The 27,955-nt window shown below is 49.3% G+C and overlaps 1 protein-coding gene across 5 annotated transcripts in view; it reads left to right on the forward strand.

Annotated features, from left to right (window-relative positions):
- CHD7 (chromodomain helicase DNA binding protein 7) overlaps window positions 1–27,955 on the forward strand; it is a 195,384-nt gene that overhangs the window by 160,114 nt on the left and 7,315 nt on the right. For 4 of the 5 annotated variants that reach the window (XM_058275557.2, XM_058275559.2, XM_058275561.2 and 1 more), the window contains 21 exons: window positions 889–1,032; window positions 2,200–2,455; window positions 7,870–8,080; window positions 8,621–8,816; window positions 9,125–9,292; window positions 9,518–9,697; window positions 12,831–12,941; window positions 13,028–13,233; window positions 14,990–15,189; window positions 15,367–15,526; window positions 19,450–19,539; window positions 19,932–20,035; window positions 21,376–21,505; window positions 21,881–21,953; window positions 22,108–22,165; window positions 22,508–22,736; window positions 22,966–23,174; window positions 23,299–23,970; window positions 24,843–25,003; window positions 26,346–26,573; window positions 26,823–27,269. In XM_058275557.2, coding sequence (XP_058131540.1) covers window positions 889–1,032; window positions 2,200–2,455; window positions 7,870–8,080; window positions 8,621–8,816; window positions 9,125–9,292; window positions 9,518–9,697; window positions 12,831–12,941; window positions 13,028–13,233; window positions 14,990–15,189; window positions 15,367–15,526; window positions 19,450–19,539; window positions 19,932–20,035; window positions 21,376–21,505; window positions 21,881–21,953; window positions 22,108–22,165; window positions 22,508–22,736; window positions 22,966–23,174; window positions 23,299–23,970; window positions 24,843–25,003; window positions 26,346–26,573; window positions 26,823–27,269 — 4,233 coding nt within the window. The remainder of the gene's footprint in view (window positions 1–888; window positions 1,033–2,199; window positions 2,456–7,869; window positions 8,081–8,620; window positions 8,817–9,124; window positions 9,293–9,517; window positions 9,698–12,830; window positions 12,942–13,027; window positions 13,234–14,989; window positions 15,190–15,366; window positions 15,527–19,449; window positions 19,540–19,931; window positions 20,036–21,375; window positions 21,506–21,880; window positions 21,954–22,107; window positions 22,166–22,507; window positions 22,737–22,965; window positions 23,175–23,298; window positions 23,971–24,842; window positions 25,004–26,345; window positions 26,574–26,822; window positions 27,270–27,955) is intronic. The other variant, XM_058275558.2, reaches the window with a different exon arrangement.

The raw sequence follows: 27,955 nt of genomic DNA on the forward strand, positions 1-27,955 counted from the left end.
TGAGCATATACTCTCTACTTGGCAACAGAAATATTGTCAGACTCCACGTTAGCGATAGAATGTTGCTGTGGAACCTACTGGAAGGTATAACCACTTTCTGGGGTAGTTTTGTTCCCTGCAGCTGTCAGCTCTCCTGTACACTACACATCAGATGGTTAAGTAGAAAACAGTATAAGACCGTAGGGTTCATAATCTCACTATTGTTAAAACTGACTATTGCAAAGGGCTCCTCTGGAGGGAAGGTCAGGGCTACACCTGCGTAAGGAAAGCTGGGGAAGGAGGAAGAATTAATTTAAAGAAATACCTACTTTGGTTCAAAGTGATAAAATTAAAAATAGCATCTGAGTTTTTAGAAAGTGATTAAAAGCTGACCTCTTTGCTAGTCTGAAATTTTTGCAGAACAAAATCATTTTTCCCATGCTGCTGCAGGTAGAGGAAGGACTTCTGTCTCTAAACTGAGTCACGCAGGAAGCAGGAAGAGTCCTGAGAGAGAGCACCGTTGATGTAAAGAACAGAAAGACACTAGGGATTTGAGGGAGACCTTTGACATCGGTGAGGAGGAAAGCTTCGAGACATCGAGGACTTAGTACTTAGGACACTGGGCACTGAAATGCTGATCTGATAACCCCAGGAAGAAACAAAACTGCAAGACGCACCTAAGGTGCCTGCGGGCTCTAGAGAGGCGCCTCGTGTGTCTCGTTCTCTGAAGAAGGGACCAAGTGTTTCTTGTAGGTCCGCCGTCGTTCTGATACCTGTCGTTTGCATAGGGAGGAGGCTGAATTAACAGTGACAAACAGAAGTCGCAAATGGATACCTAGAGTGAGGCTGTGGTTTTAAGAAACGGTTTTCGTTCCCATTTGGTGAGTTCCCTTCCTTGCATCGTTGCAGGAGCACAAAGTGCTGCTGACGGGGACTCCCCTGCAGAACACCGTGGAGGAGCTCTTCAGCTTGCTTCACTTCTTGGAACCAAGTCGCTTCCCTTCAGAAACCACCTTCATGCAAGAATTTGGTGACCTGAAAACAGAGGAGCAGGTACTTACCACACCAGCTTTGTATTTTAGTTGTTAGGATTGAAGATTAACCCACGGAGAGGCAAAGCTAGTCCTATTTAACTATCTTAGGAAGTAACTTATACCATAGTATTTTGTCCACACCTGGTAGATGGGGTACCCTGAGCCTTCTCGGTCCTTGCTTATGTATTCCAAGTCATCGTTGTGAAGGCTTTTTGTTTGTTTGTCCATCCCAATGAAGGGTTGTTGAGGTTTGTTGAGTGATCATGGAATTTTCAGAGACTGCTCTGCTCTTCAGAGATCGTCTCAGAAGCTGCTGCAGCTTTGTAGGGCTGTTTGGCTCCTGGAATTTCGAGATGCTGGGCTTATTTCTGAACTCTGTGTACAGGGGCCACGTTGCTTACTTCTGAGCCTATGTATTTTAATTTGAAAAATAGGGGTCGTAAAACTGCCACTCAGGATTTCTGTGAGGAACAAAAGAGGTGTCCCTGTGAAAAGGGGTTGCTGATTTATCCACTGTGAGAGTTACATGGGTACTAGTTACTATATTTTGTGTGCTGTGTCTGAAATAAATATGGAGGTATGTTTGAAATCCTGCTCTTCTGGGCACGCCCCCCACCCCTCTCCACCTGCTGTCTAAAACCCCTTAGCTTAGCTCATAGTGAAATCTGTTTTGATTTGTTTTGTTTTGCTTTTTTTTCTAAAAATGAAAACTAAACCCTCCAGCCAGTCAACAGAAAAGAGAACCTGGGGGGGCAGCCCAGCCTGCTGAGCAGTACAGGGAGCAGCCCACCCTGGCCCGCCCCCTTATGTTCTATTAGCTCCTCCTAGAAGGAAGGAGAACTAAAGCATAGCACTCCCATGCATTGTCTTGTCCCTCTTCCTCCTCATCTCTGTGGCTTGAGACAAACAGAAGGGAAGGCAAAGGGAGCCAGTGGGGTTGTTTTCCGCAGTGTGCTTCACAAGCCTTCTGGCCGCATAGGTGAAGTCAACCTGACATTGAGCCACGCAGCCTCCATGCCCTTCTGCTATGAAAGCCAAGAGATTAGCGCCCTCCTAGCCTTACTGGATTTTGAGAAATGAACACAAAACGGTAAACGAATAAGATGATCCCGGTTTTTCATGTTAGACTATGTCTTAATGTGCAAGCAAATCGTGATCCCCGTATTTACTGAAGGTCCTTTTTTAGGTGCAAAAACTTCAGGCTATTCTAAAGCCAATGATGTTGAGACGTCTCAAGGAGGATGTAGAAAAGAACTTGGCCCCCAAAGAAGAAACTATTATTGAAGTTGAGCTAACAAACATTCAGAAGAAATATTACCGAGCCATCCTTGAGAAGAATTTTACATTTCTTTCCAAAGGTGGTGGTCAAGCTAACGTCCCTAACCTTTTAAACACTATGATGGAATTACGAAAGTGCTGCAATCATCCATACCTTATCAATGGTAAGCCCGCTTTCCATCATGTTTGTGGCTATCCAGGCGCCAGAATCCCTCCCACCCCCCAGACAGGGTTTTACCGTCTGTGGTCCCAGACGCCTCTTACCCGCCGCCTGCCTCCTGCCCCTCCTGTGGGTACCGGAAGCTGAGGAGCGTTCCCTGTCCCCCGACCCCTGCAGCTGGCCGTCACCTGGCCTTTCTCCTTCCCCCTCCTTCTCAGCCCCTGAAAGGAGGCTTTAGCACTCCACGGCTAGAAATCATCGCAAGTGCTACCCTCAACGAGAAATTAGCCCAACTGAGGTTTTCACACGTGTGTGAGTGTGTGTGTGTTTAAATCAGAGAATCTAAGAGGACCTTTTGTGTAGGGAGGCAGCTGTCTAAAGTCTTTGATGGGAGGAAGTGTCCTGATAGGGCCTCCACAGCCACTCCTCGAGAATGAGAGATTATTTTACAACTCTGGTAATAGTTTGTCCCAGTTACAGATGACTAATTTACGGGCCTCCTGTTTTCTTAACTTAATTTTTAGTGTTACGTAACTGATATGGGTAAGAGTTTCTATTATTTATTTCCACATCCTCTAGTGAGATAACTATTTCATGCCTACCGTGTGTAAGAAACTCTTCAGAATACAAAGCTAAGTAAGAAAGGAGCTTTCCCCTGAGCAAGCCGACAGTTTGTCAAGGGACTTGAGAGAAGGAAAACCTTTAAAAGGAGACGGTGTTTGAAATGAGCCTTGGGGAGAGGAAGGATTTTGCCAGGCAGGCTTAGAAAAGGAATGGCGTTTAGGCCAAAGTGATAACACACGCAAAGAGAGGGAGACGGGGAGACAAAGGGGAACTCGCCCGAAGTATTTTTCAGTGAACTTTAGACCTGTTGGGACCTTCCTGTGGAGGTTCTGGAAGCTAGGGTTAAGGACTTTTGACTTTCATCTCTAGGCAGTGGAGAACCATTGCTAGCTTTTGAACTGAGAAATGATCAGAAAAATGATTCAGGATGGTTAAGGATGGGAGCCTGGCAAGCAAAAAGACCAGTTAGGAGGCACTCCTGTGGTCCAGACATGAGTTAGTACAAGTTAAGTAAAGGTGATAGGAGGCAATATTGGGATGTTTGATGCAATTATAATTTGCCAGATGACAAAGAACAGGGAACCCAAGGACATGGCTGCAGTGTGGCATCAGTGGATTTCTGTTGTTATTTTGCATTTTTAACACCCTCTCCTAAGAAAGACTTATCGTGCACGATAATTCTGTGTTTGTAAGCCAGCCCATTTGAGAGTTTGGAGATGGAGTCGAGGCTTAGGGTGATTAGGCATGTGTATGTGCACCCACATTTTTGCACTGAATATCTGTTTATAAAAAGAAAATAATAGTAGTGTCCACGGGGACAGAAGAGAAAGGGAGATGCTGACAAAAGTGCTTGAATGCTGCGAGCAGGATGTGTGTGAAGGGGGTGGCGATGGTTCTTGGCTGCCCATCCCACAGCCATCGAGCGTGGCGTGTTTGGTTGGTTGCGTGAGAATTCTGTGCGGTGAGCACTGCAGAGTCCTCCCCTCCCCGGACCCAGCCGGTGGACTTCTTTCTGGCTGCTAGCTCCCCAGGTCCACCCGTGGCTCACTTGTTCTTCTGCAAGGTCTCAGGATTCCCTATGGCTTGGTGTCCGTGGCACTTGTTCTCATCTGTCACACCTCTTGTCAGCATTTCTGAGGTCGTGAAGTATCTGTTAAGCGAGTGTGCTTTAAAATATGACTTTATGTTGGGTCGTTGTCAAAAAAAAAAAAAAAAAAAGGTGCACTTATACCCACGCGCCGCACACACATGCGTCAGGCACGCAGCTGCCAGCCAGCATACAGGGCCGTCGTGTCTCACCAAGGCTGGTTCCAGGGCCGTGCTCTCTGCTGTCATCCACAACCTGGAGTGGAAGTTCTGCTGAGATGATGCCCGTTCAGCAGGCATTATTGCACAGTCACAAGGGAGGCTGTAATTTTGGAGGCTAGAATTAAAATTTGTATTGATTGTGGCAGAGTAAAGCCACCCCAATCAAAATAAAGTTCAACTCAGCAAAGCACATTTCTGTAATTGTGAAAAATGGCAGCAGCTATCTACCTATGTTGGGAATAGCAACAAAAGCAAAACGGGAAAAATCTAGATGTGCCAGTAGAACACAAACTACGTTTAAAATTGGGAAATATTTTGACTGCAAGTTAATCTCTCTAATAAGTTGCTCAAACCATCTCTGGTACATTATAAAACACTCGGTTGGTGTTAGTAATTATTTTTTTCCTGCTGACTGTTAAGTAACTGGGTAACATACGTGTATTACTATTATTGGTCCAATCTTTATTCGAATGAAATGTCCAACTTTACGTTTCCTCATGTGAGGGTAAGAATAAGGTTGGAAACGGGTAAAATTCTCCTCATGAATAGGATTGCCTTGAGTCATTTGCAGGAGGAGCGTTGAGAATAGCGAGCAAAAAGAAAATAAGAGTGAAATGTACACAATGGAACGGATTTCAAAGAGAAGATAGAAGCGTGTTTTTTTCCGATAATGTTTTTGCCTGATGAGTGCTTCCTCGTCGGTGGCTGACGTGGCTGGACAGCCTGCCTCACGGTGAGCCTCTGCTCCAGGGGAGAGCGCTCCAGGCTCCAGAGGTGGCACACTTCATCCAGATGTCTCTGGAACGCACTCGTGCAGGCACACACACTTTTTAAACGGGAGTACCCAGCAGTACTTTCGTTTAAGCCAGAGCCAAAAAGATATTTGGGCTTCTTACAACCCATTTCCAGTTGGTTTTCTGATTGGTATTTATGAGTTTAACATCCAGGCAAATCTTTAGTTGCTGTGACATCTAGAAATTGTCCTTCTCGCCACCACCTCACCTACCCCATCCCATCCCCACAGTCTAGCCACAATAAATACTGCACTGAGAGACACATGGCAAATCTGTTTGCTGGGAACGTTTTTTAATGTAATGGAAACTGTCACTTTAGGAAGCAGAATTCACCACAAAAGAGTTGAATGGATGAATTCAGAAGTAGCTTCTTTCTCTCAGTTGAAAAACAGGTTTTTTTTTCCCCTTTCTTTTCAACTGTTCCTTATAAGATGAGAACTTGCTGGTAGTTCGAAAAGGCAGCATAGTTACTTTTCTTGTCTCTGAATACATTTGAAATGAACAGTTAAAATATGAGAACATTCTTACATGAGTTTTAACAAATGTGCAATATTAATACATGGTGATTTGTGGGGAAAACACACCTACTGTAAGGTTATAGAATATAGTTAGTAGTAATATTTAGATGTTCTTTTATCAATTGTAACAAACGTTCCACACAGTGCAAGATGTTGGTGGTGGGGTGCTGTATGGGAGCCCTGTATGGTTTGCATGATTGTTTTGTAAGCTCACAACTTCTTTAGTGAATAAATAAAGCAATTAAATTTACATTGCTCTGCTAATCTGACTGAATTTATTTTTTTAAATGCCTAAAATTTAAATTTATTTTTGTACTAAAATTGTTCAAACATACCTGATTTTTAGCATAATTATTTCACCTTTGAGAAATAGCCATTGATTATTTGTTTAAAACTGCTGAAATGCTCTTTTATTTTGATTGTGTATTATAATCTGAACATGGTCAAAAATAATTAAAATGTGTATATTTCTGAATTGCAAGGGGCTTATAGTATATTGTACAAGAACACACTCTTGGCTAAAGCCTAATTTAATGTTTTATTTAGATCTCTGTCACCCGCCTCACCTTCTTGTCCTACATCTAGAACCCAAATTTCTAAACTTCATATTTTGAAAAACACAGCACTCTTTTGAAGAACATTCTTGCTAATGCCCTGAATAGATGGCGTTTTGTTCTCTGCCTTTTCCTATAAAACCTCTTTTTACCCTGCACCTAAGGACAAATTCTGAATATTAACCTTCTGTGAAGGTGGCAGAGGGAGCGCGGGAATCGCATCCCGTCGGGCTGACATTTTCCGCTGGTCCTTGTCGTGAGTCGTCCCCGTGTGCTGCGCAGAGGCCCTGGTGCCGGGGGGAGGCATCGCGTGGCTTTAACCTGCTCTCGGCGTGATCCTCCACTGAGTCATAATTAACAAGCCATAGTTCTGCATCTGGTCATATCCTAAGTTATTTTCCACAAACGACCTTAAAACAGAAGCAGGATTGCCCCTGTGGGTCTTCCGCTCCCTGTCGCTCCCTGTAGGCGTCCCGGCCGGCTGAGGCGCCTTCCCTGGCCTGCCTGAGCCCTGGGAGCCTGTACAGTCTCCTGGATCTCCACCTTGTGTGCAGCCAGTTCCCATGTTTAAAACCAGTGGAGGAAGCATAGTCTAGAGCTCCTGGCACAGGCCCAGCTAAGATCCCCTGCGATGGACCGGTCAGTTTGTATTTTCTAAAGAGCAGGAGGCGACGTCCCCCAGCCTTAGAAGAGCTCTGCCCCCCATCCCTGCAGAGGTGCAAGGAGGCCAGAGCTAGCTTCCTAATTCTAGTTCAGCCACCCCGGCAGCCAAGGCTACGCAGCCCGCCGCCCCCAAGCAGACGCGTGCTGCGGGTCGGGGGAGGAAGTGGGAAGGGCTCGTCCCCAGGAAGGTACCATTTTCTTGGGGCATTCTCTCTAACGCATCAATTCTTTGAACAAGCGAAAATATAGGTGAGGCTATGGGGAAAGAAAGGGTAAGTATACAAGTCATACGTGAAACACTCAGAGGTTTTTTGAATCATGCTTTGGATCATTCAAGACAGAACTTCTGTATTTTAGGAAATGATCAAAGGGGAATGGGTTTGGAGGGAGATTAGAGATTACGATAAAAGTTGTGTGCTTAGGTTCCCTGTTCCCCCTCCCCCAAATCCTTGAAAGTTGTCCCGAAAAGGGAATTCTTGTCCTGAAAGAGGAATAGCCTTTCTGTCTTTCCTGTGGGTTGTATTAACTTGCAGTTATGTACCCGAACAACTGTCCCTGCGCTCCCATTGTTCAAATTCTAGTCCCTTGCTTCTTAGTTTCAGAACAGATTTTGGTTGTTTGTATTTATATTCACCGAGTACACAGTTCTTCATTTCTTTAACAATTTAGGTTCCAATTTTTCGGTAGGTATCTGGCCCTTGGCTTGTTTCTGCCACTTCTGGCTTGCCAGTCTGTTGTTGAGATGCCATTTGTACAGACAGCAAACATTTGTTTGTTGGGAAACGTGGTTTTCCCCCTAACTGCCTAAATGTGTTGCGGTGAAAACTTTGATCCTGTCTGTACTCGCGCGGTTTGGCGCAGGCTGAACTTTGGGGGAGGTGGATGGATTCCCGTTCGTCACCATGAGTGTGCTCTCAGGGTTCCTGCAGCTTGCCTTGGGTTCTGAAAGCATACACATTGTTTTTAGTAATAAAATACCTTTTACAGCCTCCGCGTTATGCTGTCCAATCTCTGCAGGTGCTGAAGAGAAAATTTTGGAAGAGTTTAAAGAAACACACAATGCAGAGTCTCCAGATTTTCAGCTCCAGGCAATGATCCAGGCTGCCGGCAAGCTAGTGCTGATTGACAAGCTGCTGCCAAAGCTGAAGGCTGGTGGCCACAGGGTGCTTATCTTTTCCCAGATGGTGCGCTGCTTGGACATCCTGGAGGACTACCTCATTCAAAGACGGTGAGCGCCGCCGCAGAACCGTAACAGAAAGGACATTTTTTTTCTTTTTGAAAAAAGGAGCTTTACCAAGGCTCCTTGGAACTAACCTCGACGTGACATTTAGGATCAAGCAGATGGAATGGGGGAAAATGTGCCACCTCTTCTAAAAAGCTGTGGATGGATGTGACAATTATTTTATATGATGGCTGCAAGAGGACACGGCTAATGTCTATCTCCACCCTTCCCCCATCATTTCATTCGATTGTGGGGAGAATAATGCCTACTCCAAAGTGAAATTGTAACTTTACAGTCGAAGGTGTCAACTCTTTTTACAGTTTAACTGTTTCACTGGAGAGGAAATAAAATAACTTTTAATCTTTGGGCATTCAATCAACTGCTGAAAAACTACAACAACCCCTATTTGCCCTGAAATTTTTTCTGATAAATCATCCCATTTCATTATTAAATAGCTCATATGTAATACTTTCGTAAAAACACAGAAGGAACAAGTGTACTGCAGCTCTTTGTCAAGCCTCCTTGCTAATACTGTAACTTTCCTAGGTACCCATATGAAAGAATCGATGGCCGAGTAAGAGGCAACCTCCGGCAGGCAGCTATCGACCGCTTCTCCAAGCCCGACTCCGATAGGTTTGTTTTCCTCCTGTGTACGAGGGCAGGAGGTTTAGGCATTAATCTTACTGCTGCTGATACCTGCATCATCTTTGATTCAGACTGGAACCCCCAAAATGACCTCCAGGTAAACATGCAAGAAAATCTTGCTGATGCTTTTTTTTTTTTTTTTTTTTTAAGTCATTCGACTGTGCTGGAGAATCCCTATTTGAAATAAAAAAGTACAGTTGGGGTAACAGGGCGGTGCCCCACAATTCGTGACAAATGAACCAACTGGTTCATTTTATTAGTCAATTTATTAGTCATGTGAAAAGCAATCTCTTTGTACGTTAGCACTCTTCTCAACTGCACCTTTATTTAAGGGCACACGGGCTTTTACCCCTGGCAGTTGAGTCTGTTCTTTCTTTGATAGCCCTTCATTTCCCTTCCTTCCAGGCTCAGGCCAGATGTCATAGAATAGGACAGAGCAAATCTGTGAAAATCTACAGGCTGATTACCAGAAATTCTTACGAAAGAGAAATGTTCGACAAGGCTAGTCTGAAGCTCGGTCTGGACAAAGCAGTGCTGCAGTCCATGAGTGGGAGAGAAAATGCCGCCAACGGGGTAACACAGAATCTTCCGGAACCCTTCATTTGTTCTGCCTCCTGATTTGATTTAGCCAATATTAAGGAGTTAGTCAGCATCCTATCTTCTTTTGACCTCAATATGTTAAGCATTTTTTGCCATGTTTTCCTTCTTACAATTCAGGTTTATGCTCTTTGAGAAGTTTGTTCGGTCTGCGAATGTTGCCATTCTAAATACAATGTTTTAAATATTTCTCAAAACCAGGTACAACAGCTTTCCAAGAAAGAAATAGAGGATCTCCTCCGGAAAGGGGCGTACGGCGCGCTCATGGACGAGGAGGACGAGGGGTCTAAGTTCTGCGAGGAGGACATCGACCAGATTCTCCTGCGGCGAACGCACACCATCACCATTGAGTCGGAAGGCAAAGGGTCCACGTTCGCCAAGGTGCGGCTGATCCACAGGCCGGGTGTGATGCTGGACATGCAGGGCAGCCTGTGCGGCAGCACCCGGAGGGTGCTCAGGGGTCACAGGCCTCACGCTCGCGTCACGTTGCCAGTTCCCAGCGGAGTCTTAACTCCGCAGGGGCCCCCGGCGCCCAGCGCTCTCATGTGTAGGTTTCTCTTCTGCGCCCGTGGCCCCTTGCTGTCCTTGCATGGGCGCCCGGCCTCCTGGGCGGACGGCTCACGGGCTCCTGACCCGCCCCAGCCTCTCCTACCTCCTCTGAGACTGCGCCCGGTCATCTCCCTTTTCTTCCCGGAGCGTGATTCCGGAAACGGCTTGTACAAACCATCGAGTCCCTCCTGTCTTTAAAAAGCCCCTCGACTGTTTTTCCCTCCAGCTCCCACCCACAGCTCTCCTTCTTGTAGCTCCTGTCCACGCGAGCATCCTCCTCTGCTGCGGAATCGGCGGCCTCCCTTCCTCACGTTTCAGCTGAGCCTGCCCTCCTCCCCACCTCTCCATCTGAACGGCTCTTGCCAGGGTCCCACCAAGCCCCGACTTTCCCCCCAGAGCCCGTCGGAGGCTTGACCCGCATGGTGCCCCAGGCGTGCACGCCCAGGGCCACGCCGCTCTTCGTTTTCTTTGATAGCCTGACATCCCATACAACTCACCTGTCTTAAGCGTCCGTTTGGTGATTACTAGCATGTTTCTGGAGTTGTGCAATAGTCACCACAATCCAAGCTTCAAACATTTGCATCACCCACCCAGTTATTCCTCATGCCCACTCGCTGTCACCCCCCAGCCCTGGCAGCCACGAATCCACTTGCTGTCTCTGCGGTTCTGGCCTGTCCTGGACGTTTCATGTAAATGAGAGCGTATGCTACCTGGCCTTTTGTCTGGCTTTAGTCACTTAGCATAATATTTCTGAGGTTCGCATGTGTCAGTAGTTTGCTCCTTTTTATTGCTGAACAATAATCCATTATATGAATATATCACATTTAACAGTTGGTAATGGGCATTTGGGCTGTTTCCATTTCGGGTTACTATGCATAATGCTGCTGTGAACATTTGTGGATGAGCTTTTATGAGGGTATTTGTTTCCATTTCTCTCCGGTTAGATACCAGGAGTGGAGTGGTCAGGTCATGTGGTAGGTAGCTCCATGTTTAACCTTTGGAGGAACTGCCAGGCTGTACGCAGGGTGGCTGTACCATTTTACAGGCCCACCAGCAATGCCCCAACTTCTCCATGTCCCGGCCAATACGTTCTCCGGTCAGTCTTTTTTTTTTTTTTTTCCCCTCAGGCACTGGGGCTCAGGGATTGAACCCAGGACCTCACATGTGGGAAGCTGGCACTCAACCTCTTAGCCACATCAACTCCCCTGAGTTGATTTTTTTGTTTGCTTTGCTTGTTGTTTGTTTTTGTTTTAGGGGGCATCAGAATCAAACCCACGACCTCCGATTTGGGAAGCAGGCGCTCAGCCATTTGAGTCACGTCTGCTCCCCTTGTCAGTCTTTTTTATTGTAGCCATCCTCATGCGTGTGAAGAGTATTCCATTCTGGTTTGGATTTGCAGTCCTGTGATGACTACTGATATTGACCATCTTTTCACGTGTTTGTTGGCCACTTGTATATTGTCTTTGGAGAGATGTCTATTCCATTCTTCTGCTCTTTTTTTTTTTTTTGAGTTGTTTTATTGAATTTTAAGAGTTCTTTGTATGTTCCATATATAAGTCTCATCAGATAGTGTGATTTGCCAGCATTTTCTCCACGTCCTTTCTTAATGCTGTTGAATTTTGATCAAGTCCAGTTTACCATTCTTTCTTTCATTGTGCTTTTTTAAAAGATTATTTATTTATTTTTATATATTTGCTCCCCCGCCCCGAGTTGTCTGCTCTCTGTGTCCATTTGCTGTGTGTTCCTCTGTGACCACTTCCATCCTTATCAGCGCACCAGGAATCTGTGTTTCTTTTGTTGCATCATCTTGTTGTGTCAGCTCTCCGTGTGTTTTTGTGCTTTTGATGTCTTACCTCAGAAGTCGCTGCCTAACCTGAGATCACAGGGAGATCTACGCCAGTGCTCTCCTCTAAGAGTTTTATGGTTTTCATGCCTCCAGTGGGCCTGTGATCATTTCTGTGGCAGGCGAGGTAGGGGTCTGGCTTCTCCGTGGGCACGTGGGCCCAGTTGTCCCAGCCCCTCCACTCTCACAAGGCATGGCCTCCATCACTCAACGGCCTCTTGCTTCTTTCCAGCCTCTTCAGGTTCTTTCCTCAGTTCTTACCAGCACTTCAAATTCAGTGTGTCCGAAGCTCCTCAGGCCGGCCCTCCACCCTCCCCAAGCACCCGCTTGCTCACCGCAGCAGCGGCAGCTGCGAAGCTGTCGCCGAGGCGGAGGCTTTTCCTGCGCCCCTCCTCCTCCTCAGCCTCCTCGTCTGCCCAGAGTCCAGCGCCCTTCCTTTTACCTTCTAGGCTGCCTCCTTTTCTCCGTCTCTGCCGTCACTGTTTTCAGTCTTCATCCTTTCTTACCTAAACCGCTGCAGTAGCCTCTTCTACTCTCTCTGTCCTCAAAGACACCGCGTGTCCTTCCCATTGCCTGACTCTGGAGGAGATAATGTCCTTCTTGAACGCGTCCTTCAAAGAGTTCCCTGCTGCCCCAGGCAAGGGCTCAGACCCCTGTCCACGCGCCCCGGGAGGCCCTTCTCCATCTGGCTTCCACCGGCTTCTCCAGCCTAGCCTCAGCTCAGGCCGCTCTCCACGAGAACCCCGAGCCCCCGTGCCTTTGTACGCGTCCTTCCCGGGGCTGTGGATGCCTCCACCCGCTCTCCTGTTCTGTGAGCATCTTCAAAAGCTGGTCCAGGCATTATCCTGGGGCGAGCGTTGTCTTCCCCCTTCCCAGCAATACTCTCCCTACACTGCCTCACCCGGGCCAGGGCCCCTCCGCTGTGTGAGTTGCACCCGTCCCGTCATGGGTCCTGCTGCACTGTCACCCTGTTCCCTGGTGAACCACTCGAGGGCCAGCTTCTCAGGCCAACAAGGGAGGGACTCACACGTGGTCACAAATGAATCAACGAGGATTTTGTATTTTGCCTCTGAGAAAAGCATCTCAAAGTAATGCACCATTATTTTTTTTTCTTCTCTTTAGGCCAGTTTTGTTGCCTCTGGAAACAGGACAGATATTTCTTTGGATGATCCAAATTTCTGGCAAAAGTGGGCCAAAAAGGCGGAGTTGGACATCGATGCCTTAAATGGGAGGGTGAGTGAGAGGTCCCCTTCAAACCTGACCCCTGCAGCCCGAGCGCGCACCTTCGGGAGTTTCAAAGGTGTTCGCTCTCTCTTCAGAACAACCTGGTTATTGACACCCCACGAGTGAGAAAGCAAACGAGACTCTACAGCGCAGTGAAAGAAGATGAGCTGATGGAGTTTTCAGACTTAGAAAGTGATTCCGAGGAGAAACCCTGCGCCAAGCCCCGGCGCCCCCAGGATAAATCACAGGGCTACGCAAGGAGTGAGTGTTTCAGGGTCGAGAAGAATCTGCTTGTGTACGGGTAAGTTGGACTGACTGTGTGACATGCGATCTTATTTTAAACATTATTAGAACTTCCAGCTGGTCGAGCAAAATCATATTCATCAGAGACAGTCAGATGAAGGCTTTGCGGCCGTTTCAGTGGGACATAGAGATGACTCGGGCGGCCGTTTCAGTGGGACATAGAGATGACTCGGTGAAGGTGTCCTAGGATTGGGCCTTCGCTCTCGTCTGTCAAGAGACTGTCCCCATCCAAGCCCTTTCCTTCCTGCGCCCCATCCACCTTTCAACGTCGAGGTCACAGAGTTGAGAACCGCATTGGTAACTTTAGAAACAGAACACTAGCGGTGACATCCAAAGCCAAGACGCCTGCTTCGGCCACATTGCGTTTCCTTTACTCAAGCCCTCCGCCCCCACGTTCACCCCTCCTCGCCAGGCACCCACCCCGTGCTGGCCACTGTGCTCAGGTACGGATGATGCCAGGGCCCCGCTGGGACACGACAGTGCCACTCTGCGTTCCAGCGCACAAGTAGGAACCGCAGAGGCCCGTGCCAGTGCGGTGACGGCGCAGCATCCCGCAGCGCAGCAGGGGGTGTGCCCCTGCCCTGTGAGACGCGGCTCGGGTGTCCTCTGTCTCCCCACTCACAGGGCCGGGAGGGGTGAAGCAGATGCCCCTGGAAGATGAGCCACGTCATCTGCGACCTGGTGGATTTCATGAATTAGCCAGAAAAGAGGGCACTCGGGGGCTGGGGAGGTGAGGGAGGAGAAGGGAGTTCCCGGTAGAGCAAGTCGTGGGTCCAAAGGCCGGGGGGTGAGGGCAGGCCTTGTGAGCCAAAAGAAGTTCAGTGACGCCAGAGAGGACGAGGAGGAGCGTGCGACGAGGCCCGGGGGAGGCAGGGCCTGGGAGCAGGTGCATTGTGCTCTGGTCGGCACGGCTGCGCCCTCCTGGGGATGCCCGGACCGGAGCACGGTAGGGGGTGGCGGGTGTGCATCATGAATTCACGCGCGCCGCCCCAGGGGCTCCACCCACTGCATCTGGGGAAAGGGCCCAGCACCCCAGGCACAGGCGCCTCCTGCTCCCCGCATGCTGCTCGCATGCTGGTCCCAAGGCAACGTCGTGCTGAAGGCGGGGTGGTGGCCCCAGAGGGGCTGCTCATGTTCAACAGGGCACTGTCTGTTGGTCTGTCCACAGTCCCTTCTCCCTGCTTCACGTGAGGAACTGGGAGGTGGCTGGCCGTTTTTCCTGTGCGTGCCATTGTACTCTGGAGTTCTCACTCCTTATTTGAAAGGGAAACTCAGAGCTCTTTGTAAGCTTCTCTTACCTCTGCTGGCCTCCCTCCAAGGTAGATCAGCCACCATGATCCTCAGCAGTGCAGCTTTCATCTTGATGGTGTCACACCTACCTTGAGTCACCTTTCATCTCCAGTGGCTGGTCAGCACTGAGGCATACAGATCATGGTAGATTGAAGCCAAGTGTAAAGTTTCCAGGCCCCCAGGTGGCACTCATGCCCGAGAACAGCTGCCGTGGCCAGCCTCGGCAGGGACGTGGTCCTCTTGGCGGTAGCTCACCCACTGCCCTTAGTGAGCTGTGAGCACGTCGCCCGCTCTGTAAGACAGGCTTTTTTAGCTCTCGCCCCCTGGATTGCTTCCATACCACCTGACGTAAAGCATTCCTAGCTTTGACCCAGGCTGCCCCAGCCCTGGCACCTGCCTGTTGACGTCAAGCTCCAATGCTAAAGTCAAAGGCACCCTCTACATACGGAATATCTACTTTGCAGTTGGGGACGGTGGACTGACATCCTTTCACATGGGCGCTACAAACGTCCACTCACCGAGCAGGACGTGGAAACCATCTGCAGGACCATCCTCGTGTACTGCCTCAACCACTACAAAGGGGACGAGAACATCAAAAGCTTCATCTGGGATCTGATCACACCTACGGCTGACGGGCAGACGCGCGCCTTGGCCAACCATTCTGGTGCGTCCAGCGTCGTTGTCCCTACATTAGCAGAGGGGACAGAGAGCCGCCCCAGCCCCCCCCGCCCCCTGCCCCCTGACAGCACTGCTGATAAAAAGACCTAAGGTGACCCCCATGCTTCCTGGCCTCACACCGTATAAGGTAGATTGTAAACAGCTGCTGTCATTGTCGTTCCAGGTCTCTCGGCCCCCGTGCCCAGGGGAAGGAAGGGGAAGAAGGTGAAAGCCCAGAGCGCACAGCCGCTGGTGCAGGACGCTGACTGGCTGGCCGGCTGCAACCCTGACGCCCTGTTCCAGGAGGACAGCTACAAGAAGCACCTGAAGCACCACTGCAACAAGTATGTGTCCAGGGGCCGCACCGACTTGGCTTCCTCTCTCGTTCTCTGAAAAATGTATGTTCTTAGGACCGTGAAAGTGTGCAGTCGCTGCTTTTACACAGCTTTACCATTTTTCTTGAAACACAAGGCCGTGTCACGTCACGTGCCTTTAGATGACTGACTTGTGCCAGCGTTTGTTAGAGAATTATGGTTTCCTTTATCTGATCCCTCCTTCAGCTAATTGCTTTCAGTGCAGGGAAGGGGGTGTTTTCCTGTTACTTGTTGGGTCATATTATCTCCGTGGTGGGTCCTTTTTCCTGGTCACGTTCCTTCCCTTTATTTCCCAAAACTGATCCTTTGTCATTGCAGAACACTGAATCTAAACGTATTTCATTGCTTGGAGCTCTCTGTCCCCCATCTACAATATGAAACTGGCATCTGTCTACATTGCTTCCTTCTGCATTTTGAGTGTTTGTTTTTTTCCAGTATCAGTAGTCCAGGCAGCAGTTTGTACAGCTCTGCCACTTCCGAGCTTTGTGTGAACTTGGGCAAACTATTCAACCTCCTTTTTTTTTTTTTTTAATATCTTGCTTTATTTATTTATTTATTTTTAAGATTTATTTTTTATTTGTTTCTCTCCCCTTCCTTGCCCTGCCCCAATTGTCTGCCCTCTGTGTCCATTTGCTGTGTGTTCTTCTGTGACTGCTTCTCTCCTTATCAGCAGCACTGGGAATCTTTGTTTCTTTTTGTTGCGTCATCTTGCTGTGTCAGCTCTCCATGTGTGCAGTGCCATTCCTGGGCAGGCTGCACTTTCTTTTGTGCTGGGTGGCTCTCCTTACAGGGTGCACTCCTTGCGCGTGGGGCTCCCCTACGCGGGGGACACCCCTGCATGGCATGGCACTCCTTGTGTGCATCAGCACTGCGCATGGGCCAGCTCCACACGGGTCAAGGAGGCCCAGGGTTTGAACTGCGGACCTCCCATGTGGTAGGTGGATGCCCTAACCACTGGGCCAAGTCCTCTTCCCCTCAGCTTCTTTTAAGACACTATTTCCTTGTTAGTCAAAGAGAGTTCTGCAACAAGATCTTGATTGGGTGAGGCAAGGTAAAAATGAATAAATCCATCTTTCTTTTGTAAAAGTAGCAGCAGGGGAAGTCTGAGCACATAATTTTTGAAAGCTTGCTGCACGCTTTAATCTGTTTGAATGGTTTGAGATGTGCGGTCTCATCTTATCCCCCTTCAACTGATAAGGAGGCGGAGACCCAGGTTGAGTAACTTACTTAAGGTCACTCAGCCAGGTACAGGGCAGAGCATTTGAGCCCCAGACTGGACACATGTTGTGCCCTTTTCCCTCCCCACCCTTCGCCCCTGCCTGCCTTGGGCGCCGGCCTGCTGCCTGGGGTCGTCGTGGGCTGGTGCTGAGTCCTGCGCGGGAACGCCTGGTCCTCCCTGGTCCTCGTGGCCTTCTTAAATAGCTGTGGTGCTTTGGGGGCCGACCCTTGACTGCTGTGCTGGGATTTTTACTGACAAAATCTTCCTTTTTGAGCCTTCTAAACCATTGCTTCAAACCATTTTTGGTACCTCAGAAACTTCTTATTGTAGCATGATAGTTCTCCCCAGAATACCACCCCACTTAGAGCTCTAGTGTTCCTGTAGTTCATGCAATCTTTGGGTCAGAAAGCCTTTTGAGATCTGGATTCAAACAAACTGAGAAATGAAGATGGTCTACAGCAGCCATTTTCCCTTGGTTTAGTGTGGAAATAGTAGCTCCCGTTTCCAGATCCCCTGAAAACGGGGATCTCCCACTCTCACGTCAGGAGCAAACCTCTATAGGTCACCCCCATAATTAGTGTGTGGGAGGTAACTAGAAGTAACTAGTGCTCCTCACATCTTTCCACTCACTCCCATAAGAAAATGGTGAACACACTCCATCTCATCTCTGGGAGGAAGCATGGCCTCCGATTCTTCTTTCCTGGCAGCTGGTGCTTTGCGACTCATCGGGACTGAAAATGAGGAAATGTCTACGATTGTTAAGAGAAAGCGAGGCCTAGGTTGAGGGGAGTCTTAGAAGAAAACTGACTAGTACTCTTCAGAAGCTTCAAGGTCATAAGAGACAGAGGACCTGTCTCAGATTAGACCTGACTGAGGAGACAGGACCGCTCAGGGCGATGTGTGGAATTCTGAGTAGTTCCTGGTCATTTAGAGGGACAGGCGGTGAGGCCTGAGTAAGGCCTGGCGAGGCGATGCCACGTCCTGCTTGTCTTCTTCCACTCCCAGGACCAGAGTGGCTCAGTTCATTCCAAAGGTTGGCATTGCACTGATTTGATTTTTTTCCTCTTAAAGAAAGGTGAAATCCACAGTTAGTCCATAAAAGTCTCCACCTAGTACTGCTCCCAAAGCAGAAGACTTTGTCTTCTCCGAAAGGGAGCGACTCCACTGCTGTGAATGGGAGGCAGTCGCCCGAAGCCTGAGCCTTCTTTCCTCTGGAGCTGGTCTTACCTGGTGACCCACACCTTTTCTGTGTGGGGTGAAGTGATGGACAATCAGTTCTTACCTCACGGTTCATCTGGAGTGATTGCTAACCTTGGAGCACTGACAGAAACCTCCCTCCTCTCCACGCTGAGCCAGGAGGAGGTGGCGGTGGTGAGGAGGGAGGCGTGTGCCAGCTGGCCATCTATGCGTCAGGAGTCGTCGGGTTGGGCCGAGCTGCCTTTACTTGTTTCGATGTTGAGAGGACGGTGGCCCTGTCATGGCGAGACTGTGTGAGGTGGTGGAATCACATGTCGTTCTGAGTACTCCATCCCCAAGGTGACTGTGACCTTGGACATGCCACTTATCTCGTGTTAGTCTCAGTTTTCACATTTATAAAATGGAAATTGGAACTTACCCCACTTCTTCACAGGATTCTTGTGAAGAGCACATGAGCCTGTATGTGTGAAAGTGACACGTTGGCTGTCAGGTGCTGTACAAGCGCGTGAGGGGAAGTGGAGGCTGGAGTCTACTCACGGCCGAGGAGCTGGTCTTCACACATCCGGCCCCAAGGCGCACAGCGGCGGTCCAGCAGGGAGCGTTAGACTCGGAGTAGACGGAGGCCTCTGGGACTCCCCAGGAGGATTTTATTGGAAGAATAAAGCTGTTGAGGAAATCCAAGGGGGATTGAAGCTGTGGTTCCTAGAATTCCAAAGTTTTGTGTTTTTTTAAAATTTGATTCCTTGAAAAATAACTAAGAACTTCAATTAATTAGACACACTTTAATCTCCTTTATAATGTTTTATTATTGCCTTTTAAACTAAAACTTAGGGTCACAGGTACTGCAGGCCAGAAGGAATGACCATGTTTAACCCTCCTTGAGGGGGAAGTGTGAGGGCCCAGCTTCCAGCCCCACCCCCAGCCCCATCTTCCTTCCTCAGAAGCAAAGTTGTATAATCTGAAAAACCTGACATTCCATATTGAGGGTTTATTGTAAGGTAGTAAAACCAGATTTTATATCTCGTTTATTCCTACAACTTCTGATGTGCTTCCAAAAATGGTATTAAGGCAGCAGCTGAGGAAATTTTATGAGATAATGAAGCAGAACAGTTACTGAAAGCCATCTGCTCAGTTGTTTACAAACTTGCTCCAATACTTCAGAGGCAGTGGTCGGCTACGTGTCTAAACTTCACAAGCTGCACTAGGTAGAAGTAAATGAAGTGCGCCGGGGCTGGGCCGAGCCCCGTCCCTCTCTGTGCGGTGGGAGCGGTTGCCAGGCAGGCCTGTTGGAAGCCAGCAGAAAGCACCACACAGAGGTGATTATGTGCCACCATCTGTCACGCTTCAAGCCTACCGTACAGCAAGGCTAATCAGCCCTGGCAGGATGATGGATGAACAGCAGCAGCTGCCAAAAGCCACTGTTGGCAAACAGTCCTGAAGTTAAGAACTTTCTCCCCCCCTCCGTCTTCCTCTCCAGGGTCCTGCTGCGTGTCCGCATGCTGTACTACCTAAGACAAGAAGTGATCGGAGAGCAGGCAGAGAAGATCTTGGAGGGTGCGGACTCAAGGTTAGTGCGAGCGCGCTTTGTTCCGGAACGCTCCGCGCCTCGCCTTCAAGAACCTTCACCAGCCATTCGTAGCCCGCTTCCTATCCTCTGGGCTAGGGAGGGTGGCGAGACCTGTCTAGCCGACCCGGGCCGTGTGTGTGTCTGTACCCGCGAAAGCGCGTGTTTTAGGGTGACCTTAGGATGTGAGGTGGTGCGCTGGCGTTCACCACCGTTGTGGCAGGGCGCGGCCAACTCCGCCCTTGCCGTTCACCTTCGTTCCCGCTGCCCTCAGCGCGCAGGTGTGTCCTCCTGTAAGAGAGGGCGGGTGAGTGTGTGCGTCACACCCGTCCCCTGGAAATTGTCCTCAGTTCTAGCAGTTATTTGAAACCTTACCTTAGCGATTGCCTTTATAGCGAAGCCGACGTGTGGATCCCTGAACCTTTCCACGCCGAAGTTCCTACGGATTGGTGGGATAAGGAAGCAGATAAATCCCTTTTAATCGGAGTGTTCAAACATGGTGAGTGATGTTTTGGGCTGACCACATCCTCACCGTGCGGCTCTCTCTCTCAGTAGAACGCTGTGCCGCCTCTTTCCAGAGTCACAGTATTAATGAAGATAGTTCCAGAGGCCTCTTGGCGTCTACCATTTTTCTGCACTAAAAATCTAATATGAACTGTAAATATCAGATGCTGTTTTTGAATGTTTGTTGAGCATTTGAGAAGAAAACATTTCTTTCTTGGCTGTAAATAAAAAACCCAAACCATATTTGTTGCCGTAGTGGCCAAGTCGTCCTATAGTTCACCCTAAACTTTGCTTCCAGCACTGCCTCACTCGCTAACTTGGCCAGCCAGTGTCAGAGTGGACGGTGGGCTTAACCTCTGCTATTAATCTGTACAAGTGCCTCCTGGGCTTTGTTCCAAGCAATATTTCACAAATGTCAGTGCTGAGAACTCGCGGCTCCCCTGAGTGGGACGCAGCCTTGTTAACTTTGAAAGGCCGGGGATGCAGAACTGGCATGATATATACAGTGAGCGATTCCTGATTATAATCCCAACTCTCTAGAGGTCGCGGAGGTATTCTCAGCAGCCCAGCCTGACTAAAGGGGAGAATGATGGCTTATAAAACCTTTCATGATTACAGTTTGGCTTGAGGCTCTACAGCAGTTAGGCGCGGTGTGTTGTAGTACACATCCTAATTGAATTGTGCTGCTCTGCCTCTGTACCGCAGCCATGTTTTGTGAACTCAGCCTAAAAAATCATTTTCCCGCAGCGCACTGTTGGGATCTGCCATTTCCCATCTAGTCAACGTGGGCAGTCAAAAAGCAAATTGCAGTTTGAAAACCATAGAGGGAAGGGTGTCATCTTACTGACATGCATCATCCCAAACCTAATAAGACAGGTTCACCAGCCTTCCATACACAGGGATTTTTCGGCCAGCGGTGCGGGTTCCTGCAGGCCTGGAGCTGTTCAGGATTGGGGGGTTGGTGAGCCTGGAGCACCTCTGCAGAGGTCACCGAGAACATCGCAGAGCCTTCTAAATGTCACGCAAAATTAGATCTCGGAGAAAAAAGGGTCAATCTTTCCAGGCGTCTCGCAGTTATTCCCGCCATGTTTTTCCGTTAGGGTTGGTCGTTAATTCTGATAATGTCCCTGAAGTGTGACCAGGCCCCCAGAAGCTTGCCTAGAAGGATTGTCTGTGGGCGGCTCTAGCTCAACGGGGTTCATTGAAATTGAGCCTGGGCGCAGCCTCGACCGGGAGGCCAGGCCCGCGTGGCGTGGTGGTGCGGTGACTTAGCCCGTGCTGACGCCTTCCTTTGTCTCCGTGTGCTTCCTCCACGGGCTGCTGGGGGTGGCGCAGGCTATGAGAAGTACAACTCGATGCGAGCTGACCCCGCGCTGTGTTTTCTGGAGCGAGTTGGCATGCCCGATGCCAAGGCCATAGCCGCCGAGCAAAGAGGAACAGACATGCTGGCAGATGGCGGTGACGGGTAAGGACATGCTAAAATTTTAATAAACTTTGTGTCAGTGTCGCACTTCCTGGCAGGGTTCAGTTCGCATCCTCCACGATGCCCCGTGTTGCGTCTGCCTGGAACTTAAGTGATGCACCCCCCCATCAATTCCACCTCTATGTCAAATGACTCTTCAAACAAACCGTACCATCTAGCGAATCCGAAGCTTGCTTGTCTTTTCCAAATGACAGTCCCACCCTCCCCACGTCCTGCCAAGGCTGCATGTCCCTAGCCCTGGTGGAGTCACTTCTGATGTCAAACCCAGAAGTCAAAGTAGCGGTACACCTCCCCACCCACGCCCCTGCTCTCTTGCTTGCGAGTATGATTCTTAGCAGATTTTTAAATTTTGTATAGGGGAGAATTTGACAGAGAAGATGAAGACCCAGAATATAAACCAGCCAGAACTCCATTCAAGGATGAAATAGATGTAAGAACTTGAGTATATTGGCTTTTATAGCACCATTACAGTATTATCTGCCCATATAAAACTTGTTAAACTTTACAAGTCATGACCTGTTCTTTAAAAGATAAAATAAAATGGAGACCCCAGGTTTCATTCTCTCTCTTGCTTTGCTTTCAAGGAATTTGCCAGTTCTCCCCCAGAGGATAAGGAAGAAGCCATGGAAGTACACACTACAGGTACGGCGCCGGGAGAGCCCGGGCAGACCAGGCGCGTTGCGCAGTACTTAGTTATTCATGTATTTGGGACTCTGCTTCTTTAGGATGGGAGCACCTCAAAATGTTGTTTTGTCTACACCGACTCATCTCATTTGAGAATACTTTTGATTCTTTTTTATTGTTGGTTTTGCATTGCATTGAATTATATCGGGGTGATTCCTTACTTGTACTTTCAAAACAAGTAGACTAAGAATTCCCACACCATTATCTGAATGTTAATGAGTCACCCGTTCAGGTGGAAAATCCCGTGTACCACAAGGTTGCAGCGACCACATTTCAAAAATTCCTCTTCCACTTCCCCAGGCAAGCACGGCGAGAGCAGTGCCGAGCTAGGGCAGCTCTACTGGCCCAGCACCTCGAGCCTGACCACCCGCCTGCGCCGGCTCATCACCGCCTACCAGCGCAGCTACAAGCGGCAGCAGATGAGGCAAGAGGCCCTGACCAAGACCGACCGGCGGCGGCGGCGGCCGCGGGAGGAAGTGCGGGCGCTGGAAGCGGAGAGGGAGGCGATTATATCTGAGAAAAGGCAAAAGTGAGTTTCCTTGGGGCCTTTAGGCAATTCCAGGCCCGTTCCCCTCCTCTCTGCCCTTCTCGGCCCACTGCAGACAGGAATCCCAGCAGAGGTGGTGGCCAGAGCAAGCAAGTGTCGCCGGCTGCCAAACGAGTGCCGTGTGCCAAGTGTAGGGGAAAGAGAAGGGCAACGATAAACCGGAAGCCTTTGAACTCAAGTACAGTTCGAGCTAATGTCTTCTCTCTACTAGGTGGACGAGAAGAGAAGAGGCTGATTTTTACCGCGTGGTGTCCACTTTCGGGGTTATCTTTGACCCCATCAAGCAGCAGTTTGACTGGAACCAATTTCGAGCTTTTGCCAGACTCGACAAGAAATCCGACGAGAGCCTGGAGAAGTACTTCAGCTGCTTTGTGGCCATGTGCCGGCGGGTGTGTCGAATGCCCCCCAAGCCAGACGACGGTGGGTACCCTCAGAGATGCAAGCGCCACACCAACAGGCCAGGAAAGAGGGAAGGAAGGAACGCTCGCGATCTAAAGCGCCCCCGGGTTTCCCCAAAGTAAACGCGATTGCTTTTGTGTTCCAGAGCTGCCCGACCTCTCCTGCCTGATCGAGCCCATCACGGAAGAGCGCGCCTCCAGGACGCTGTACCGCATAGAACTGCTGCGGAAGATCCGCGAGCAGGTGCTCCACCACCCGCAGCTGGGGGAGCGGCTGAAGCTGTGCCAGCCCAGCCTGGACCTGCCCGAGTGGTGGGAGTGCGGCAGGCACGACCGGGACCTGCTGGTCGGCGCGGCCAAGCACGGGGTCAGCCGGACGGACTACCACATCCTCAACGACCCCGAGCTCTCCTTCCTGGACTCCCACAAGAACTTCGCTCAGAGCAGGGGGGCCGGCAGCATGGCCTCCCTGAACCCGCTGGCTGTCGGGTTCGGCCAGACCCCCGCCGTCATCCCGCCCGCGCACACCCAAGACGAGAAGGGGCCCGAACCAGCCGAAGGCAAAGTGGAGGAGCCCGAAGGCGCAGCCGCCAAAGAGAAGCACGAGGGCAAGGAGGAGGAGGACGATGCCCACGGTCGGGAGAGGGACCTCAGGCATGAGCGCGAGGCGGGGGCCGGCGCGGCCAAGAGCGAACTGAAGGTCCTGGAGGCCGGCGAGGACCCGGGGCCCAAGTGTGTCTCGGAGAAGGGCTCTGAGGAGGACGAAGAGGAAAAGCTGGAGGACGACGACAAATCCGAAGAGTCGTCCCAACCTGAAGGTAAGGCCTGGCGATTTGGGCCGCTCTCCTGGTTTCCCTGCAGCCCATTGGGAGACGCATTGTTTTCCTGTCCCATGAAACGTGCTTTTCTTTTTTTTAAAAGGGTAATTAGTGTATGTTTTCTTCTGCGAAAGGATCATAATTTCAGATTATCCCTAGATATCTGTGAACATCTTATGGCATATAAATCTGACATTTCAAAAAGTTAAGCTCTAAGAAGAATTTCACACACAACAGAACAACCTCTGGGTTAAGCCTAGACCTTAACTTTATATAGCAGAGTATTAAGAATTCCATGTGATTTTGATTGGAACAACTAAATGTGTGGGAGGAGCGTCATTCCTTGGGTAAATATTATTATCTTAAACGATGCTTGCTTTTTTTTGTTTTAATTCAGAAGTTTAAGAGTAGGAGTAGATTCTGGAGAACCAGTTTTCTTCCTAAAGTTAAAAAAGAGAAAAAAAAAAAAAGGAAAAGCACCACATTGTACTGTCCTGCTCTAGCTGTAGCTTTGAACTTCAGCCAGAACATTCACCCTTTTTCCTGTATGGAAAAACATCGGCTCTTGGGTCAGAGACTTAGTTGGCATTCAGGCCTGCTCCAGAGGCATCGTTGCACAAATGCGCAATCTGTGACAACTTTGTGTATGCCCGCTCAGCCCCATTGCTCTCTTACCGCATGGGACGAGCGCCGTCTGCGTTGTGAGGTTTAACTGGCAGGAATGGTAAAGTGCCTCATACTGCTCTGATCACGTACAGTGTTAGGTACTCAGTAAACTGGGGTGAGTGTTCCAAACCTTACTAGGGTCCCTCCTCAGTCTCTGTTTCAGAGAGAGTCTGGCTGTGAGTAATATACATTAACTCATCTCCCAGCAGGGGCTGTTTCTAGAGGGAAGAACTTTGATGAAGAAAGCAATGCTTCTATGAGCACTGCAAGGGATGAAACCCGAGACGGATTCTACCTGGAGGACGGAGATCCCTCCGTGGCTCAGCTCCTTCACGAGAGAACGTTTGCCTTCTCATTTTGGCCCAAGGTGAGCATTTTTTGTTGTTCCTATTTATTGAAAAAGAATAGGGAAGGAAGAAATCGGTCCAGCTTGATTTTACAAATAATTTATAGGTAAACTTTGACCTAGTATATGAAGTAGGTTTCTTTTTGTTGTTTGCAAAGAATTGATCCAGAAAAGCCCAGGGGAAAAAAGTCTGTGGAATACTTTCCTAATAGAATAGGCAAGGTGACATGAAGGATAAATAACCAGAACTCTGGACAGTACTTTGGGTCCTTGTGGCTTTGGAAACTCTGTTTTTATTTTTTTAATCTGAAGCAGAACTTTCAAGTTCAAGACTTACATCTCTTGGAAGCCCACAGTTTCCTTAGGTCGGGAGAGGGTGGGCTGTGTGCCTCTTTGCTCCAGTACCTCTTGGATACTTCCACGTGTGGCCATCTGTCACCAAAAGCAAAGGGAAAGTTAGGTTTTAGGCTAAAGAGGATAATTTTATAACACATCCCTATGTGATTTGGGTGTGCTTCTTAGTGGGGAATTATCATCCTAAACACTATAACAGGGCTGTCTGCTTTAAAGCAAACGACACACACAAAATGTGCTTCCATAGACTTATCCAAAGATTTCGACAGTGTTCATTGGTTTAAAGACCAGGTGTAATTTTTGACTGAAGAATATAAAAAGAACTTTTTTTCTCCCTCCGTTTATCATTGTAGTGCCAAACTTCCTTGTTGAGTACAGAACAGGGTTTCACAGATCAGCCAAAAGGTTGATAGTAGCAAGCACTTTCAATCCATGGAAACTCCGTCCGAGAGCTGTAATTAGAAATTTTTAATGTACACGCTCCAGTGAAATCTGAAGTGATAATGGGTGGGGAATGCAAATTAACATTCATTAGGTATCCCGAGGTTGGTGCCCACTTCATAGTGCTGAACTTTATTAATAGTGATGCCGGTGATGTCCCACTTCCAGGGACCGGCTGTGATCTGGCCTGTGGGTCTGAAGTGCCAGAGCGCCATGCACAGCTTCCCCCATCTACGAATATGCACGCCGATCCTCTACTGAGTGCGAATAAGAGTTACTCTTAAAATAGAGGGATCTTTCGGTGGTGTCCTTTCCTCAATATGTTTCTTACCTTACATGGTTCACTGTTGATGATTGAAAAATAAGTTCTCTGGATCGGGACCAGCTAAGACCATCCATCAGAGCAAAATGGTTTGTGTGGGTTTGGCCTATTTGCTGGGGGTTTTCCTTCCTTTTTGCCCACAGCTTTGCTTTTCAACCCTTCGTGTGTCTCTGGACGGCTGTGTTGCTCTCCTAACTCCAAGCAGGTCTTTGCAACTATGTCACGTGACTGTTCTTCTCCTTCCAGGACCGCGTGATGATAAACCGCTTAGACAACATCTGTGAGGCAGTGCTGAGAGGCAAGTGGCCAGTCAACCGGCGGCAGCTGTTTGACTTCCAGGGGCTCATCCCCGGGTACGCGCCCAGCCCGGGGGACGGTCCCCTGCAGAAGAGGAGCTTCGCGGAGCTCTCCATGGTGGGGCAGGCGAGCGCTGGCGGGGGCGAGGACGTCAGCGCTTCCCCGCAGTTATCAAAGGTGAGTTGGGGCGCCTGGCGGCTGCCGCTGTAAGGGGAGCTCGAGCCCTGGGACTGTCAGCGCGGTGGGAGGCTCGTGCTGAACAGGCTTGGGGAGAAGGTAGGAGCTGACGCTCCAGCTCCACCTGGCCCTGTGCTGTCCAGCAGCCCGCGGACCTGTACTTCCCCAAGCTCCTGGCTCTCAAGAGGTGGCCAGCCTGCCAGGTACAGCTGGGGCTCCCTGCAACTTTACTTTGGGATTTTTCAACAGGAAGACGCTCTCAACCTGTCAATCCCTCGCCAGCGGAGGAGGAGGAGGCGGAAAATCGAAATCGAGGCGGAGCGAGCGGCCAAGCGGCGGAATCTCATGGAGATGGTCGCCCAGCTGCGGGAGTCTCAGGTGGTCTCAGAAAACGGACAAGAGAAGGTTGTCGATTTATCAAAGGCCTCAAGAGAGGCAGCCAGTTCTACCTCAAATTTTTCATCTCTGACTTCAAAGTTCATCTTGCCCAACGTCTCGACCCCAGTGTCTGACGCCTTTAAGACTCAGATGGAACTGCTCCAGGCAGGCCTGTCGCGTACACCGACCCCCAGGCACCTGCTCAACGGCTCCCTAGTGGACGGGGAGCCCCCCGTGAAGAGGAGGCGGGGAAGGAGGAAAAACGTGGAAGGCCTCGATCTGCTCTTCCTGAGCCACAAACGGACGTCGCTGAGTGCAGTAAGTCCAGGAGCTCACCTGCACCCAGCCTGCCCGTGTCCACTGCCAGGGTCCCCGTCCCGCTCGGCGCGGCTGGGCCACAGTCCTCGCGGTGACGGGGCGTCCAGGCTGCCTTCTTCCACTGAGGAGACAGAGTCCCAGAGAGCAGAGCCAGGGTCCCGAGCCGGGGAACTGTACTGGTCATGGAGACCAATCAGCCTGAACCGAGCGTAGCTCGAGGATTTATCCTTCCCAAGGTTCTGATTTATTGATTGCTTTCAGAAGAGTAGCACAAGACAAAAACATGTCCTTCTAAGCCTAACATTGTTATCTCTGAATTCTCGAAGTGGAAAAAGCTTCTTCTCTGAAAAAAAAAATCAATTTCTTTGGGGCCTGGCATTTATGACATTAATATAAATGTTTAGTTTTGGACTAAGATGCAAAGCTGGTGATTGCAAATTTTCCTATCTCCGTGATAACTAGATATATTTAAAATCTGAGCTGAACAGAGGTCTTTGCATATTTACTTTTGAATGAAATGCATATGCCAGTGGATTTCAGCTTTTCCTTTTAAAATTCAAAGTAAATGGATGCAGGTGTAATCAAAATAATTCTCTAACCTATTTCAATCACGCCACCTAAAACTATGCCACCTAATTCACTGAGGGTGAGTCTTTCGCCCCAAAGAACCCGATGATGTTTGTTCC

This window comes from Dasypus novemcinctus, chromosome 14, assembly GCF_030445035.2.
Source record: "Dasypus novemcinctus isolate mDasNov1 chromosome 14, mDasNov1.1.hap2, whole genome shotgun sequence".
Taxonomy (NCBI): Eukaryota; Metazoa; Chordata; class Mammalia; order Cingulata; family Dasypodidae; genus Dasypus; species Dasypus novemcinctus.